This window comes from Lycorma delicatula, chromosome 5, assembly GCF_047948215.1.
Source record: "Lycorma delicatula isolate Av1 chromosome 5, ASM4794821v1, whole genome shotgun sequence".
NCBI lineage: Eukaryota > Metazoa > Arthropoda > Insecta > Hemiptera > Fulgoridae > Lycorma > Lycorma delicatula.
The window spans coordinates 128,152,000-128,166,298 of record NC_134459.1 but is presented as its reverse complement, the minus strand read 5'-3'; the positions used below and the strand labels follow the sequence as shown (position 1 = coordinate 128,166,298).

Here is a 14,299-nt window from a genome sequence, read left to right as displayed (position 1 = left end):
CTGATGAGATAAGAAAAAACTAACATTAGAAATTAATATTTCGAATCAATTTCTAATTAATATTTCAAGAAAATTGTTGATTTATTTTTTCAAAATTCATATAAGAACAAATTGATCAGTTGACTGATATTTAATAAAAGTTGACTAACAAAGATGGTGACAACTGAGCAGAAACCTTTTTTGTCTTTTACAGTTGGATAAATTTAAATTGGTAGTAACAGTTGAAGTGCATTCTGTAGAAAGTTTAATTATGATCTTCCAGCTGACAGTAGCTTCATCATTGGCATAAGTGGTTTAAAATGATCACATATCTGTGTAAAGGGAAGAACATGGGACAGTATAGGATAACTGAAGAAAATGTTGAATTTATCAGGAAGTCTTTCCTGCATAGTACTAAAAATCTGTTAAGAACTTATGACTTCTTAACAGATGAATTCTTTCATCCGTCAAGTGAAAGTGAAAGGCACTTCCCAAAATGTTAAAAAAAATCTAATTAAATGTTTTGTGTATGATATCGTGATAGTGAGTTTATGGGCTGTTCTTTTTTGTTGAAGCAAGCATTACAGGAGTTGCTTATTTGGATATGCCATGGATATGGTTGTTTTGTAAACTGCAAGATGGACCAGAGAATTTTATTTGGCCACCAAGATGGTGTGCCTCCTCACTTACATAACTGTTTGAGATCAGTTGAATGATGTTTTCCCCAACCACTAGATCGGTCTGCATGAACCCACGTGATGACTTTTTTACAGTGGTCTCCAAGTGATCAGATATGACCACATATGATTTTTCCTTTGGAGCTTTATAAAGGATCTTGTATATATGCCTCTGCTACTATAACCTGATTTGAGGCACAGGATTGAAGCAGCTATTATTTCCATTACTCCAGACATGCTGATTGAAGTATGGGATGAACTTCCCTATGCCACATTACGAAATGACATTGAACACTTTAGGGAAAACTGATTTGCCAATTCATGTTTGTAAGTCAAAGTTGAGAGGTATGTAATTGCTTTAAAATCAGATATTCTTTTTTGTGCATCCTGTATTTAAACATTTGTGGTACAGATTACAATAAATGTAAAATTCAAATATCATAAGTGTTTTAGTTCTACAAAATTATTAATAATAAAATCAAAATCTATTTTAGCAATTTCTTAGTATTTGTAAAATTCTTATTTGTTGCATTTTACATTAGCATTTTTACTTTTCTTTCGACATTATTGTTTATATATTTTGGATTGCCATAATCATCATATGGTATTCAAATGGCAATTTTTAGAAATTTAAGATGATTAAGGTAGAAAGAAATTTTTTGTAAGATTTTATATAGATAGATTACATTTTGGTTAGTTAAATCATAAAAATCAATTTTTTGGTAAGTGGTTAAAGAGTAACTGAAAGGGCATTAATTGGAGAAGCAACCAGTATTTTCATTTTGAGCTTTGAAAATCATAACATAATTTTCAAGAAATATATATAGGTACATTTTGGAAATAGAATAACACTGTTAAGATGAGCTGATTTATGATAAGAATCTACTTCATTAACATTAAAATATTACAAGCATATTATTGGAAATTTATACAAAAACAGTTTTTTAGGTGGATACTTTCAAAATGTAGCTTTTGATCCTTAATAAAAACTGATTTGTATAAAATTAATTGATACAAAAATACATTAATTACAACTAATACACGTATTACCTGTTTTCTACTATGTAGATATTTTAAATACGTAATATCAACAAATTGCTTTCAAATTTTGTCCTTGGGCTATAAAAGATGTATCAGACCAACAAAAATGCATTCCAATATGTTATTAATCACTACATTAAATGAAATGAGTTTTAAATTATCTAATATATTGGCTAGTAATGGTTTTTGTATTTTTAATGTGATTATGTAATTAACATTTGATAATATTTTACATTAATTTACAACAAAACTTTTTAGTGAAATGGAAAAGTCTGTGAAACTATTTTTTTTATTAAGCCTTTTGGGAAAATTAGTAATAATATTAGGAAAACAACCAACTAAACGAAGAGCAGTTGAATCGGAACCATATTGGTTTCCAACACCAGCTCCACAGAAAGACTTTTATGCTATTGATTTTGAAGTAGAAGGAAATGTGCAAGGAAAAGGTTAGTAAAATATTTTTTTTTAACATTTGGTTCGAGGAAATAAAAAATTTCTGTCTTATTACCAGTGTACAAAAATTAAATTTTCATTAGCTGACAGCCTGCACATTGTACAGTTTAGATGTCAGGAGCAAGCATTAGTAAAGAGTATATAACTTTTACACTATGTGATGTGTGAAACATATAATTATGAAATTATGCATTCATAAACGTAAGTATTGAATGAAGATGTGCCCTCAGAGTAAGGTACTATGTAGAAAAAACATATTATTTAAATTAACTAATTAATGTGCACAATACAAATTCAACACAGCTATCAATATAAGCTAAGATAATTTTGCTGATTTGTATTAGAATAACAATAAAATCATTTGCTTCTAATTCTGTATACCAATTGTAACGAAGGGGTAAACCACCAACTTTATGACTAGAAAACCTGGGGATAAAGGAAATAAGACTGACATTAGAAATAAAGTTAAAAATACTGGTTAAAAAATGAACACCAGTTCTACCATCGGCAGTTACGAGCTCTGTTCAGAAAATAATCGAACTTTATTTTTTTAATCATTATTATTAATTTTACAGATTATTGGTCCTTGTTCCCTTCAAAATACTTCCCTTCCCTATTCACATACTTTTCCCAGTGGTGTTTCCACTTCGCGAAGCAATCCTAGGTAGGTTCATTTGAAATGGCCCGTAAGGTCTGTGACGAATTTGCTGTTATGCCAAAAATAGTCTCAAAACGGCATTCTTTCATCACTGATTTTAGGAAAAAATCGCAAGGAGCCAGGTTTGACGAGTAGGGAGTAATCATCTCCCTACTCGTAATGAAGGAATATTGTCGAGTTGTCTCGTCACAACTCTAGTCTCTTTTGCGGAGTTTTTCACGTAACCGTAGTAAAATGCCTTGATAGTACACTCGTTTCACCTTGAGGCAAGAATTAAAAATGCACAATTTCATTAAAATCGAAAAACAAAGCATCATTTTGACATTGGATCGAGACTGACGAGCTTTCTTGGGACATGGAGATTTTTTGCCAATCTATTGTGATGATTGAACTTTTGTCTGGATGTCATTGCCGTAAACCCAGCTTCGTCTTCCGTTTGATCCTTTGCTTGAAAGTTTCATCGTCATTGGCTTGCTCAAGAAATTGCCAACAAACGTACACTCGATATTTTTTTCTGCTTTTCGGTCATCAAACGAGATACGAACTTTGCTGTACCTCGATGCATGTCCAATTTTTCAGTCAAAATGTCATGACATGATCCAATTGAGATGTTAACCTCTTCTGTAAGTTCTCTGACAGTCAGTCGGCGATTTGCACTCACCAAATCGTTATTTTCTGAACGTGGGTGTCATCGGTTGAAGTCGAAGGCCTTCTTGGTCGAGGGTTATTTTCAATTGACTGACGACCACTTTTAAATCTTTAAAACCATTCAGAACATTACCTACGTCCCTTGAGTATTATCTCCGTAAGCTTGTATCAAAAGTTGAAACGCTGTGAAGGTTTTCCCCAGTTTCACGCAAAATTTCACAGTGTATTGTTGCGTTCAAAAATCGTTACTAACATTTAAACACGTTACAGTCAAATAACAATAACACGAAAATTAAACGAGACATAAACAATCCAAGAACATGTGATTACAACTATCGCACTAAATTGGCACAAAACAGCACTCGGCAAACATTTGGCACAGTACTTGGCCGGCTGAAAACGTTGTCGGTTTAATATAGATGATATTTATAACCAAAAATACATGCAATGCTATTTGACTAAAAGTAGTTTAGTATCTCAATAATATTATTTTAAAGAACTTTAAATAATTATTTCTTCTACTCACTGTATTGCTGTAGCTCGCAAATTCCGAAGTCGCTGTCGTCGGTAGATTCTAAAGAGCTCCTCTTCGATTCTAATTCACATTTATCAGAAAATTGTCGATTTGCACATCATTTAAATGTTCATCTTCAATGTATTTTTTTCAACGTTGACAACATGCTCGCAGACATTGCTCCACTCAGCTTCAAACACTTTATGAAATTCCTCTTAGCTAACATAAGAACGTCCGACATGTTAAAAATTTGTATTTCTTTTAGCTACTTGCCCTTTCACTTGACTCCAAATCATTTCAATAGCATTTAAGTCGGGTGATAAGGTGGCAACCGTAGAACGGTGTGATCATAATTTTCAAAAATGTTATCTATTAGAAATTTCTTTTTTTTTGTGTAATTTTATAATATATAATTCAGTCTTTGTCATAGCAGGAGAACAATTAATTCCTTGTTCGGCAAACCATTTTATCATGGTTATATGATAAAAATAACCATATTAATATGATAAAAATTTATTTATTTAAAATTATAAATTTAAGATTTATTTAAAATGATACAAATTTATATTTCATATGATAAAATGGTTAGCCGAACAACAGATTAACTGTTCTCGCTTTTTAAAGAGTTAAAATTTGGCTGCTTTTGCAGCAGAACGATGTGATACGATGCGTTTTCTAGTACAATGGCCGACCGAGGTAACAAGGAAATACACTTCTCCCGTACCCGTTTCGTGTACTTTTCGGAATCCATCGATTTGTGATAATCTCCTTTCTTATTTGACTCATACATAAGTAAGGCATAGTTAATGAATCCTTTATTACAGGCCGGCATGAACAATTAATAATAGTGTACCCTTGGATACTGGTTTTTTCAGTATCTCATGGAGGTTTGTTGTGTCTACCCACGATTTTGGTGTCGCATGACTACTGTGAATGTAGGTTTCATTTATTTATACAATTGGTCTTCCTTCTTCGCGATTCAGGGAAATTTGTCGTAGAAATTTCATTCTTTGCATTTTAATGTTATGCCGTTCTACCAGTATTGGTTGTCTTCTGTTTTTTTCTATCTAAATCCCATTTTACGTAAAATTATTCTCCTTAAAGACCTTTCACTCCCTTTGAGATTAATTTCACTTTCACGGGCTTTTTGCATCATTCTCTTCACAGTAGGAACGCATTTTTCGGTTACATAAAAATTGATTTATTAAACGCCTAGAAGCATCTGTCTCAAACGAATCTAAATTGCTCACAGTACAGGGACGATTTACACGTTTTTTCGGCGAAACGAACATTTCTGGCTTCTCAGTTTCATTTGATTTCCCTTCTGCTATAATTCTTTAGACCGTTCGTTTTGATACTTTTGTCGCTTGAACAACCGTATTCAGCACTTCAGTTTTCCTCACCATTCCGGTTCCGGCATCGTTTGGTAAAAAGAAATTGTAAACATTGAATATAATTTCCCTCGCCTGAGTATGAGCTACTGCACCTTTTCCTCCTAACTTGGGTATTTTAAAAGAAAATAACTGTATTGAAATATTAAAAATTCGAATGACTGAATTTATGACAAAGCCTTAAATGAAAACAACACAACGAACAATAAAAGTAAATCACTTAACAGCTATTTACTTCAAGTAAAATATACTACGCAATAAATGTTTCTATAATAACCACTTCTAGAACATAATTACAAGCCAAGCGATGTGTGAAATGATTCTTCACAACTCAATGATTAGAGTAGATTAAAAATAAGTACATAAAATTCTTTGAATTGCGTGTTGTGATTACAAAAATTCATAAATAACACATTAGTCGTGTATAAATCTACACTATTAGTTACTATACAACAGGAAGTAGGCCTAGATCACAACAATATATAATTTAGAATAAAACTCAACAATTACATACGCTATAGCAAGTTTATGAAACCTGTTTTTTATATATTACCATTCCACAAAAGATATACAGAAAATGACAATGTTTTTAATTTGCTTATAACAGAGGCCAATGCATGCAAAATGCTAGTACATAGGCTTTCAGTCCGTGCGCCAACATATGTGCCGTTACATTTACAGAGATAATGTGGAACACAATGCTACCAATCACACGTCACTAAATACCTCCGTTGGCGTGTAATTTAAAAATGTTCTATTATTTTCTGAACAGACCTCGTAAATAAATCGTAAATTAAATTAGAAGAATTATAATTAAAATATTGCGGCTTGCTTAAGAGTTTAATTAACATTTTACTTCATAATGATTGATTGTAAACATCTGATCACATTTGATTCCGACTGTAGTAGTATAACAACATATTATAGAATACATTGCATTTTAGTTGTAGTTCTTGCTAGCTTTATATTTCTATGACTTCTAACTTTTTTGAAAACTTAGGATTTTGTTTATAAAAATAAATTAACTTTTTGACATAGTACAAGACAGTTTGCTATTCAGATATGCTAAGGAATAAATATTCATAGTAACAGTTTGTTACTATGAATATTGATTCATAGTAACAAATAGGTGATTCAAAAAGGACTTAACAATTTTGAAAAAGTAGAGTTATTCAGAATACTTACAGAATCTGTTGAGCTATCTTGTAGCAAAATATATCAGGTTTTGATGCATACTTGTGAACCAATGTATGAATTTCTTCTTGAATGCTACAATCATTTACTCAGATGTGTGAGTAAAATGGCTACTTTTACTGTCCACACAATGATTTCGCTCTTTAAAATCAAATTCACAACTACAGATCTGTTAAAAATGCACAAATTATCACATTCAGTATGTTAAGGATTTTCCCCAACAAACCTACAATTTATGCCTGGCATCAACACTTTTTTTGTGTTGTAGTGTTATATTAAACATGGAACAGCAACAGGGTCATTGAATGTTTCTGATTCTAATGTGGAACAGGTTAGGGCGAATTAGAAAATTTGTTCATTTCACAGTGAGATGTAGACAAGCAAGGTTGCTTTTATCACCAGATATATGGTGCGTCAACACCTTATTGGACAGACGTCTAAGATTTCCTTGATAACTGTTTCCCAGGTCGATGCATTGGTCAAATTGGCCCATTTGCATGACCACTTTGTTCTCTGGATTTAACATCATTCAATTTCTTGTGTGTGGTTTCAACAAAAATCTAGGTTTGTTCTGTCATTAACTTCCAATCATGCTGAAGTAAAAAACTGAACCATCATACTAAATGTGTTTTGCTATAAAGTGACACCTCATCCAATTCAGGTAATACTTTGAGTTAACTTCTATATGTTTTTGAAGATGTACTTTTTCACCACTGTATAAATTGAACTCTACATCTTAATAACAATTGTCTTCAAATATAAATATATGTTGTCTTCAAATGTGTTCAATATTGTTGGCTTAAAATGAGTATTGAGTTTTCTTTTACTGACAATCTATCACGTAATGCTACTCTTTGTCCTGCAATGAAATTGCATTCCATGATGTCAAGGTTAGGCTTCTGTGACAGGCTTATTCTATATTTAATGGCAAGATATAAAACTCAGCTGCATTTTTTAAAAGCCATAAAAAAAATTTGCTTGAAAGTAAGTTTCTCCATAACTCAAAAAGTATATATTGTGTACTTAGTGCTGCCTAAGATTTTTTTATAGCATCTAACTGTTAATTTTATATTAGTAAGAATAAATTTATACAAATAAAATTACACAAATAAATTAAAAAATTTATTTGTTTTTATTGCTTTTAAATATTTATTTAGAAATTTCAATAGAATACGTGCTCCATTTTGACATTTTGGAGCTACTTCAAAGGCAGTCATTCATAACAATAATGGTGAGAAATAATTCATCCATAATACTATTAAGTCTGATAAATTCCATACCAATTATGAAAATTTCAGGTGAAATGCTAGTGAAAAATGTTGACTTTTGTGTCAGGGTTATTAGGGAAAGTGAAGCAGTTTCTTCATGCTGTTCACCACAGAGATTGACTGAATAATGAATGATGATTACTCTCAGATAAAGCAGGTATTACTACAACCACTCATATTTTATGCTTTACATATGTCAAAGCTGTAAGAAAGAGAGATATTGTCTCCTTTCAGTAGAAATATCATTTCTAGCTCAGTCCAATCGGCATTTATTATCAATTTGTACAACACAAGTCCTTCAGGAAATCATCCTCATGATAAAGTATTGTTCATATTTCTTTTATCAAGTTCAGGTTTACTCATGATATGTGCATCTATATGTGCTAAGCACATATACAAATAATATTTTTAAATACAAATTAATAAATACTAATACAAATTTTAGAAGTAGAAGACATGTTAAAGTATAGAAATACAAAACCGCTCAGATGAACAAGTAGAAGAGAAATTGTTGGAGAAGGTGAAATTGTTATTTGACTATATTAAGTTCAGAAGTTTAGTAAATAATATGAAATGATTTTTATCTGTAACCTAAAAAATGTTTGTTTTATTTTAATTTAAAGAAAAGTAAAACAAGAAAGACTTGAGTATTAGTTATTGTGTTCTTATTTGGGAAAACAGCAAACCATATATTTTTACAGAATGTTTTATATATAAATACATTTTTGAATATTCAGTAACATTTTGACTACTGTGACAGTAAAATTTAATATTATTGAAATATAAACCATTAAAACATAGTAATTAGATTACTACCTAATTAAATTAGATTAAACCTACCATATTAATTTCTAATAATCGGTTTTCACAGTAACCTGCATCTTCAGTGGGTATTAAATTCTACATTTATTACATTAAAACTTATTCTTTTTAATGATTTGTCAGTTTTTTTTCAGAGGTTATAATATTTTCTATTGTTAAATTTTAAATTATTAAAAATGTACATGTAATTGTGCAGTCCAATACTGGAGTACTTTTATCGAAAGATGAAATGGAATTATAAATTAGAATATTTTGAAAAATGTTGTAAGATAAATAAAGATAAGTACTTATTTTTTCATTTATTATTTCACCCTCTTTTTTAAAATATATGTGCAGCATGTAAGAAAAAGTAAAAAAAGACAATTTATTAATTAAAGATTTTTCCTTTTTTTCAGACATAATGTTTAAAGAGGTAAGAAAAAGAAATGGTAATTAAATAAATATTAAATGAACTTAATTTAAAATGAATACTTTTTTTAAAATATTTATATTAAAATTGTTGAGTGACTACAAAATACTATCAAATTAATCTGTATTCATGAATGAAGTTGTCTGATCATGCATAAATTTCATCTTATGATTTTAATGAATATTTATTACAAAGTTTGAAACTGAAAAATATTTTTTCTTAATAAAATTTCATCTGATTTTTCCCTTTTTATGATTTTATCTAGATGGACATCCTCATTCATAAAAACAAAACTGCTGGATTCTTTTCAATCGGTTTTGTATTTATAAATCAAAAGCCTCTCCTTTTAATTGAATGCTTTCTTATGTGATACTTTTTAACAATTCTAATTCTTTTAAGTTGGACAACTATGCTGAATTACCAAACAGTAAATTATATAAAATTTTATTAAATAAGCTTATAAATAGGTTATTTGAGTAAAAGGTTTTGCTCAATGGGAGAAAGTTTAGCTCTGTAACTGAGAAAAAAAAATAGAAATGAATTATGAATTTTTGTTAAAACTCTTAAACTTAAGTTCTTTTCAAGTCTGGTTGTATACTTGTTTGGTTATAATAATCATTGAGGATTTTAAAGGTGGATTTCTATTTGTAGAACTTACCTTCTCTTGCAGAAGATTGACAGTCTGAGGCTGTTATCTTTTAATCCATTATTTTGATTCTATCTCTTGGCCATCTCTCAGTCAATTGTTGACAAACAAGTTCTGGCTTTATGATCCAGGAGTGTAACAATCTATAGACCACAATCAATATACGCAAAAGGAATGCAGGTGCTTATGAGTCCTGATTCAATAAAGCAACACAATGTATCTGAAAGACTTACAAAATATCAGTCAATCAATTAATTATAGATGTAGATTACAAGCCTAATTATTAAAAACTGTTGAGTTTTAATTATTGTACTGGCTTAACAAACAATGTCATTATTTGCTAGTCTTATGAACTTTGTGAGATTGGAAGATATAAGGAAGGTACTGTCTCAATAGAAATTTATGTCAAATTTTAGTCCTTTAATTATTGGTATTTTCAGATGGAATTACCAAGTGTACAGCTTTATTTAAGTTGGGGAAAATATGATTCAAGGAAAGCAGTTGTGGTTAGAACAAATAACCTGTATTTGAAATTTCTGACAGATCTTCTTAAAATTTAGAAATTAACACATTTATTTGTAGTTATTTATTTAAAGTTATTACAATCTTGATAAAAGTAAAATTAGTAATATATTTTTTATTTAAAAAATGTTATTAATATTTATTAAAAATGTGTGTTTAACATAGATTTTTTTTTATTGTAGTGTTTGAAACAAAAAGCTGAAGCTTTAAAAAATGTAAGAGGATATGTATTTGATACTCCATATGGAACAGTGAGAGGTCACATACAAACAACAGAATTCAATCTAATGTTGCTGTAACTATTACTAACTCATTTATTTTTTAATAACAAAAATTAACATTTTTTATATTTAATCACATGTACTTGTGTGTGCGTGCGCGCGCGTTGTGTGTGTGTGTGTGTGTGTGTGTGTGTGTGTGTGTGTGTGTGTGTGTGTGTGTGTGTATGTTTCAGATTATATGTTATACCATTTAAAATTTCATAAAAATTTTGTATTTATGTAAAAATAAATAGATGATGATTGCTCTGTGCCACATATATCACAATCAGTTTCTAACCATACAAAGTTTTGAATTTATTACTGCAGATTATTTACAGAATGAAGTGAGGTCTACATTTTTTGGCTCTTCATTTGTTTATGTTAATGATTACAGTTGTGATCAAATGTATTTATCAGTTTTTAAGAAATTTTGCAGTAAAGTTTCTTGCTATTAAGTAGAGCAATATAAAATCTGAAATGATTTTCAAAAATATTCTTTTTAAATAGCTACTAGCAGAAAGGGAAGTTCAGTGAAGGGAAAATGTCATCCAGGTGTAAAAACTGAACACATAACCTTTCCTCCAACCTGATGAGATCTACCCTTGTTGTTTCATATCATTTCTAGTCTTCATCTCAGTGACTATATATTGGAACTACTCTATACTGCATTGCATTTGTAATCTTAACATTTGTCTCAGACCATTCTCCTACTATTATAAAGCACCATTCCTTTCTCAGAACATTATTGAATACTTAACTTACTTTGGTTTTTGATAATCCTATGGTTTATAGTTTTCCTCCTAGACTCTTGTTTACAAGAAAACTTGAAAAGTAACATGTTTTTTTTTTCAATTTTTTTAACATTCACTTTATAAAGTTTTGTTGTGGAGGGTTCAATTTGTTAAATTCAGTGCAAACTGGGCAAGGCATAATGCTTACAGAAGTATTAATATTTAATTTTACATTGTTCAAAATTGGACTTTTATATGTATAAATGTGCTTAATGTTTATTTCTCTGTATTGATGTTATTTAAACAATTTTAAAAAGAGAACTGAATTGGTCAATATGGTAATTAAACTGTAACATTTAAATATCACTTAGTCTACAATCCAGATTTCTCATATTCATTACAAAAAATGTATGCAAAAATAATAATACGACCTGGAGAATGGGGCCAATAAAAAGAGTTTTTCATTTTTTTTTTCTATAAGTAAAAACTTTTGATCATGAACAAACAGTATTAAAATTAAAAATAGTAATAGCAATCAAGTCATACATGTTTACATGAGAATGTTTAAAGAATGAGACCACATGAATTTTTTAGAAAAAAAGATATGGACTTGGTATTACTCATTTACTTGTGTTTATTGTTTACAGGGAACACTGGATTCAGTTTATTGGAAGTCCATTTTGTTATGTAAAACATGCTCAATTTGATAACCGTAAAAAGATTACAAGGTTTACCATGTCTGAATGTTTTCGTATCGTAGAATAAAACATAACTTTAACACTTATATTCTTGTGAATAAACCTTACCTACATTCTTGCACAATATGGAAACTGGAAAAATTAAATTAACCATAATATGTATTCAGTAAGCTGTATCAAATTGAAATAAGAATTACGTAAAAAAATTAATTAATTTGACAATGAATATTGTTTGCAGGAAACACTGGCTTAGATTTATTGGCAGTCCAGGTTCTCTCACAAAACACTCAAAATTTAGAAACCATCTGAAAATGAGAAATTATACAATGTCAGATAACTTCTTCATTCTTGATTGAAAAAAATTTTTATATAAAACATTATTTACAATAAAGTCTGTTTATATTTTGTTCTTGAATAATTATCCAGATCCTTGAATTCATTTAAGGTTTATATTTTCTATCAAAATGAAATTAATATTTCCTCAAATTTATCAAAAGATCATTTAAATAATACTTTTAAAATACTGTTCAATTTGTGGCCTTCATCCTACCCACAACATTGGGATGTGCATTGTTATCCATAGCTAGGGACCCAGTCTGTAGGATAGGTAAGGAAGTAGATTTAAAAGACAAGTACGAGTGGTAATTGTTTCTGCTTGGTTTAGAACCTAAATGAATTATTGAACATTTTTTAGCACAGTATTTATGTTTGAAATGGTCAGTTACATTGTAAATATATATTTAAGGTGAGATTGTAATCTTAGAATAGGTTTTGTTCAAATAAATATTGAGCCTGCCAAGACTACTTTAATCTGTAATTTATAAACAGTGTACTTATAACCTGGATAAACAAAGGCAGCATTCTAAATTAATTTAGTTGAAACTTATCTTCAAGCCTTTATTTTATTAATAATAATAAAACTGGTAGCTTTATGTTTTCTGTATTATATCCATTCTTTTTACATTTCAGTAACAAGCTTACAGAAAGATTTCATTTGTCGGCCAAGAAGAGAAGGCAAATAACACTAGTTAACAATGATTTTGTTACATGGTCAATATTTGCTGAATCTACAAGGATAAGTCAATTATTATCCGCAATGTTGTTATAAATTTTATTGCAATACAAATAGAAAACTTATATGTACATAATTTTTCGGCGTAGTCCCCTTGCATTTCAACGCACTTGGTCCATCGTTGCACAAGCTTCTTGATGCCCTCATAAAAGAAGGTTTTCGGTTTAGCTGCAAGCCAGGAATGCACCGCTTCTTTTACTATTTCGTCAAAGGTAAATCGACGACCCCTTAATGCCTCTTTGAGAGGACCAAACAAGTGGTAGTCAGAAGGGACAATATCAGGACTATATGGAGGATGAGCCAGTACTTCAAAGTTGAGTTTCTGGAATGTTTCAAAGTGTGGGCAGCAGTGTATGGACGGGCATTGTCGTGTAACAACACAACACCTTTCGACAGCAGTCCTCAACGTTTTCTTTGAATTGCAGGCCTTCACCTTTGAGTAAGCATCTCACTGTAACACGCCCTGTTTATTGTTCCAGTACTGCGCCCTCATAATGTTCCAGTACTGGGCCTTGTGAGTCCCAGAAAACCATATGCATCAGTTTTCCTGTGGATGGTTGGGTCTTGAACTTTTTTTTTGCAGGGCGAATTTGGATGTTTCCATTCCATACTCTGCCGTTTACTCTCCGGCTCATAATGATGGATCCATGTTTCGTCACCAGTGATGATTCTGTCTAAGAATATGTCCCGTTCGGTACCATAGCGATCCAAATGTTTTTGGTAGATGTCCAAGCGCGTTTGTTTATGCAACTATGTAAGTTGTTTTGGGACCCATCTTGCACAGACTTTGTGAAACCCAAGTCTGTTGTGGATGATTTCGTAGGCAGAACCGTGACTAATTTGCAGACGACGTGCCACTTCATCTGTAGTTACTCGTCTGTCTAAGAAAACCATATCATGTGCACGCTCAATGGTTTCCTCATTTGTGGGGGTAAACGGTTGTCCGTCTCTTCGTCGTGTGTAACACTTGTGCGACCATTTTTGAATTTTTCAATCTATTCGTAGACACTCCTTTGTGGCAACACACTGTTCCCGTACTGTATCGAAAGTCTTCGATGAATTTCGACCTCTGATACACCTTCCGACCACAAAAAATGGATCACTTAACGTTGCTCTTCTTTGGTACAAACAGAAAGAGGAACAGCCACGGTTAACGGCAGGGCAGCGATAATAGAACTAACCTAGCAGCATCAAACCCGCACAGACATAACAACAATTAAACCACGCATGTGTCTCTACGCAACATGACAATACTACCAACATAAACAAAAATATAACTAAATTGCGGATAATAATTGACTTACCCTCGTGATTCT

At 30.9% G+C, this 14,299-nt stretch overlaps 1 protein-coding gene across 2 annotated transcripts; it reads left to right on the top strand.

Annotated features, from left to right (window-relative positions):
* The first annotated feature begins 1,910 nt into the window (after window positions 1–1,910).
* On the top strand, window positions 1,911–12,281 carry LOC142324532 (acylphosphatase-2-like). 2 transcript variants are annotated; one of them, XM_075365370.1, is made up of 4 exons: window positions 1,911–2,143; window positions 9,041–9,057; window positions 10,405–10,517; window positions 12,150–12,281. In XM_075365370.1, exons 1-4 carry the CDS (start codon window positions 1,960–1,962, stop codon window positions 12,265–12,267), a joined length of 432 nt encoding a protein of 143 aa, XP_075221485.1. In that variant the 5' UTR covers window positions 1,911–1,959; the 3' UTR covers window positions 12,268–12,281. The 2 variants fall into 2 exon arrangements, with proteins under 2 accessions (XP_075221485.1, XP_075221484.1); XM_075365369.1 differs by having other exon boundaries at window positions 11,861–12,238.
* The last annotated feature ends 2,018 nt before the right edge of the window (window positions 12,282–14,299 follow it).

What these genes read in the sequence shown, in the direction of transcription:
- LOC142324532 (XM_075365370.1), top strand. Translation starts at nt 1,960, where the DNA reads ATGGAAAAGTCTGTGAAACTATTTTTTTTATTAAGCCTTTTGGGAAAA. An exon ending in GAATTCAATCTAATGTTGCT is followed by an intron (nt 10,518 to 12,149) that starts GTAACTATTACT and finishes TATTGTTTGCAG; the next exon opens with GAAACACTGGCTTAGATTTA.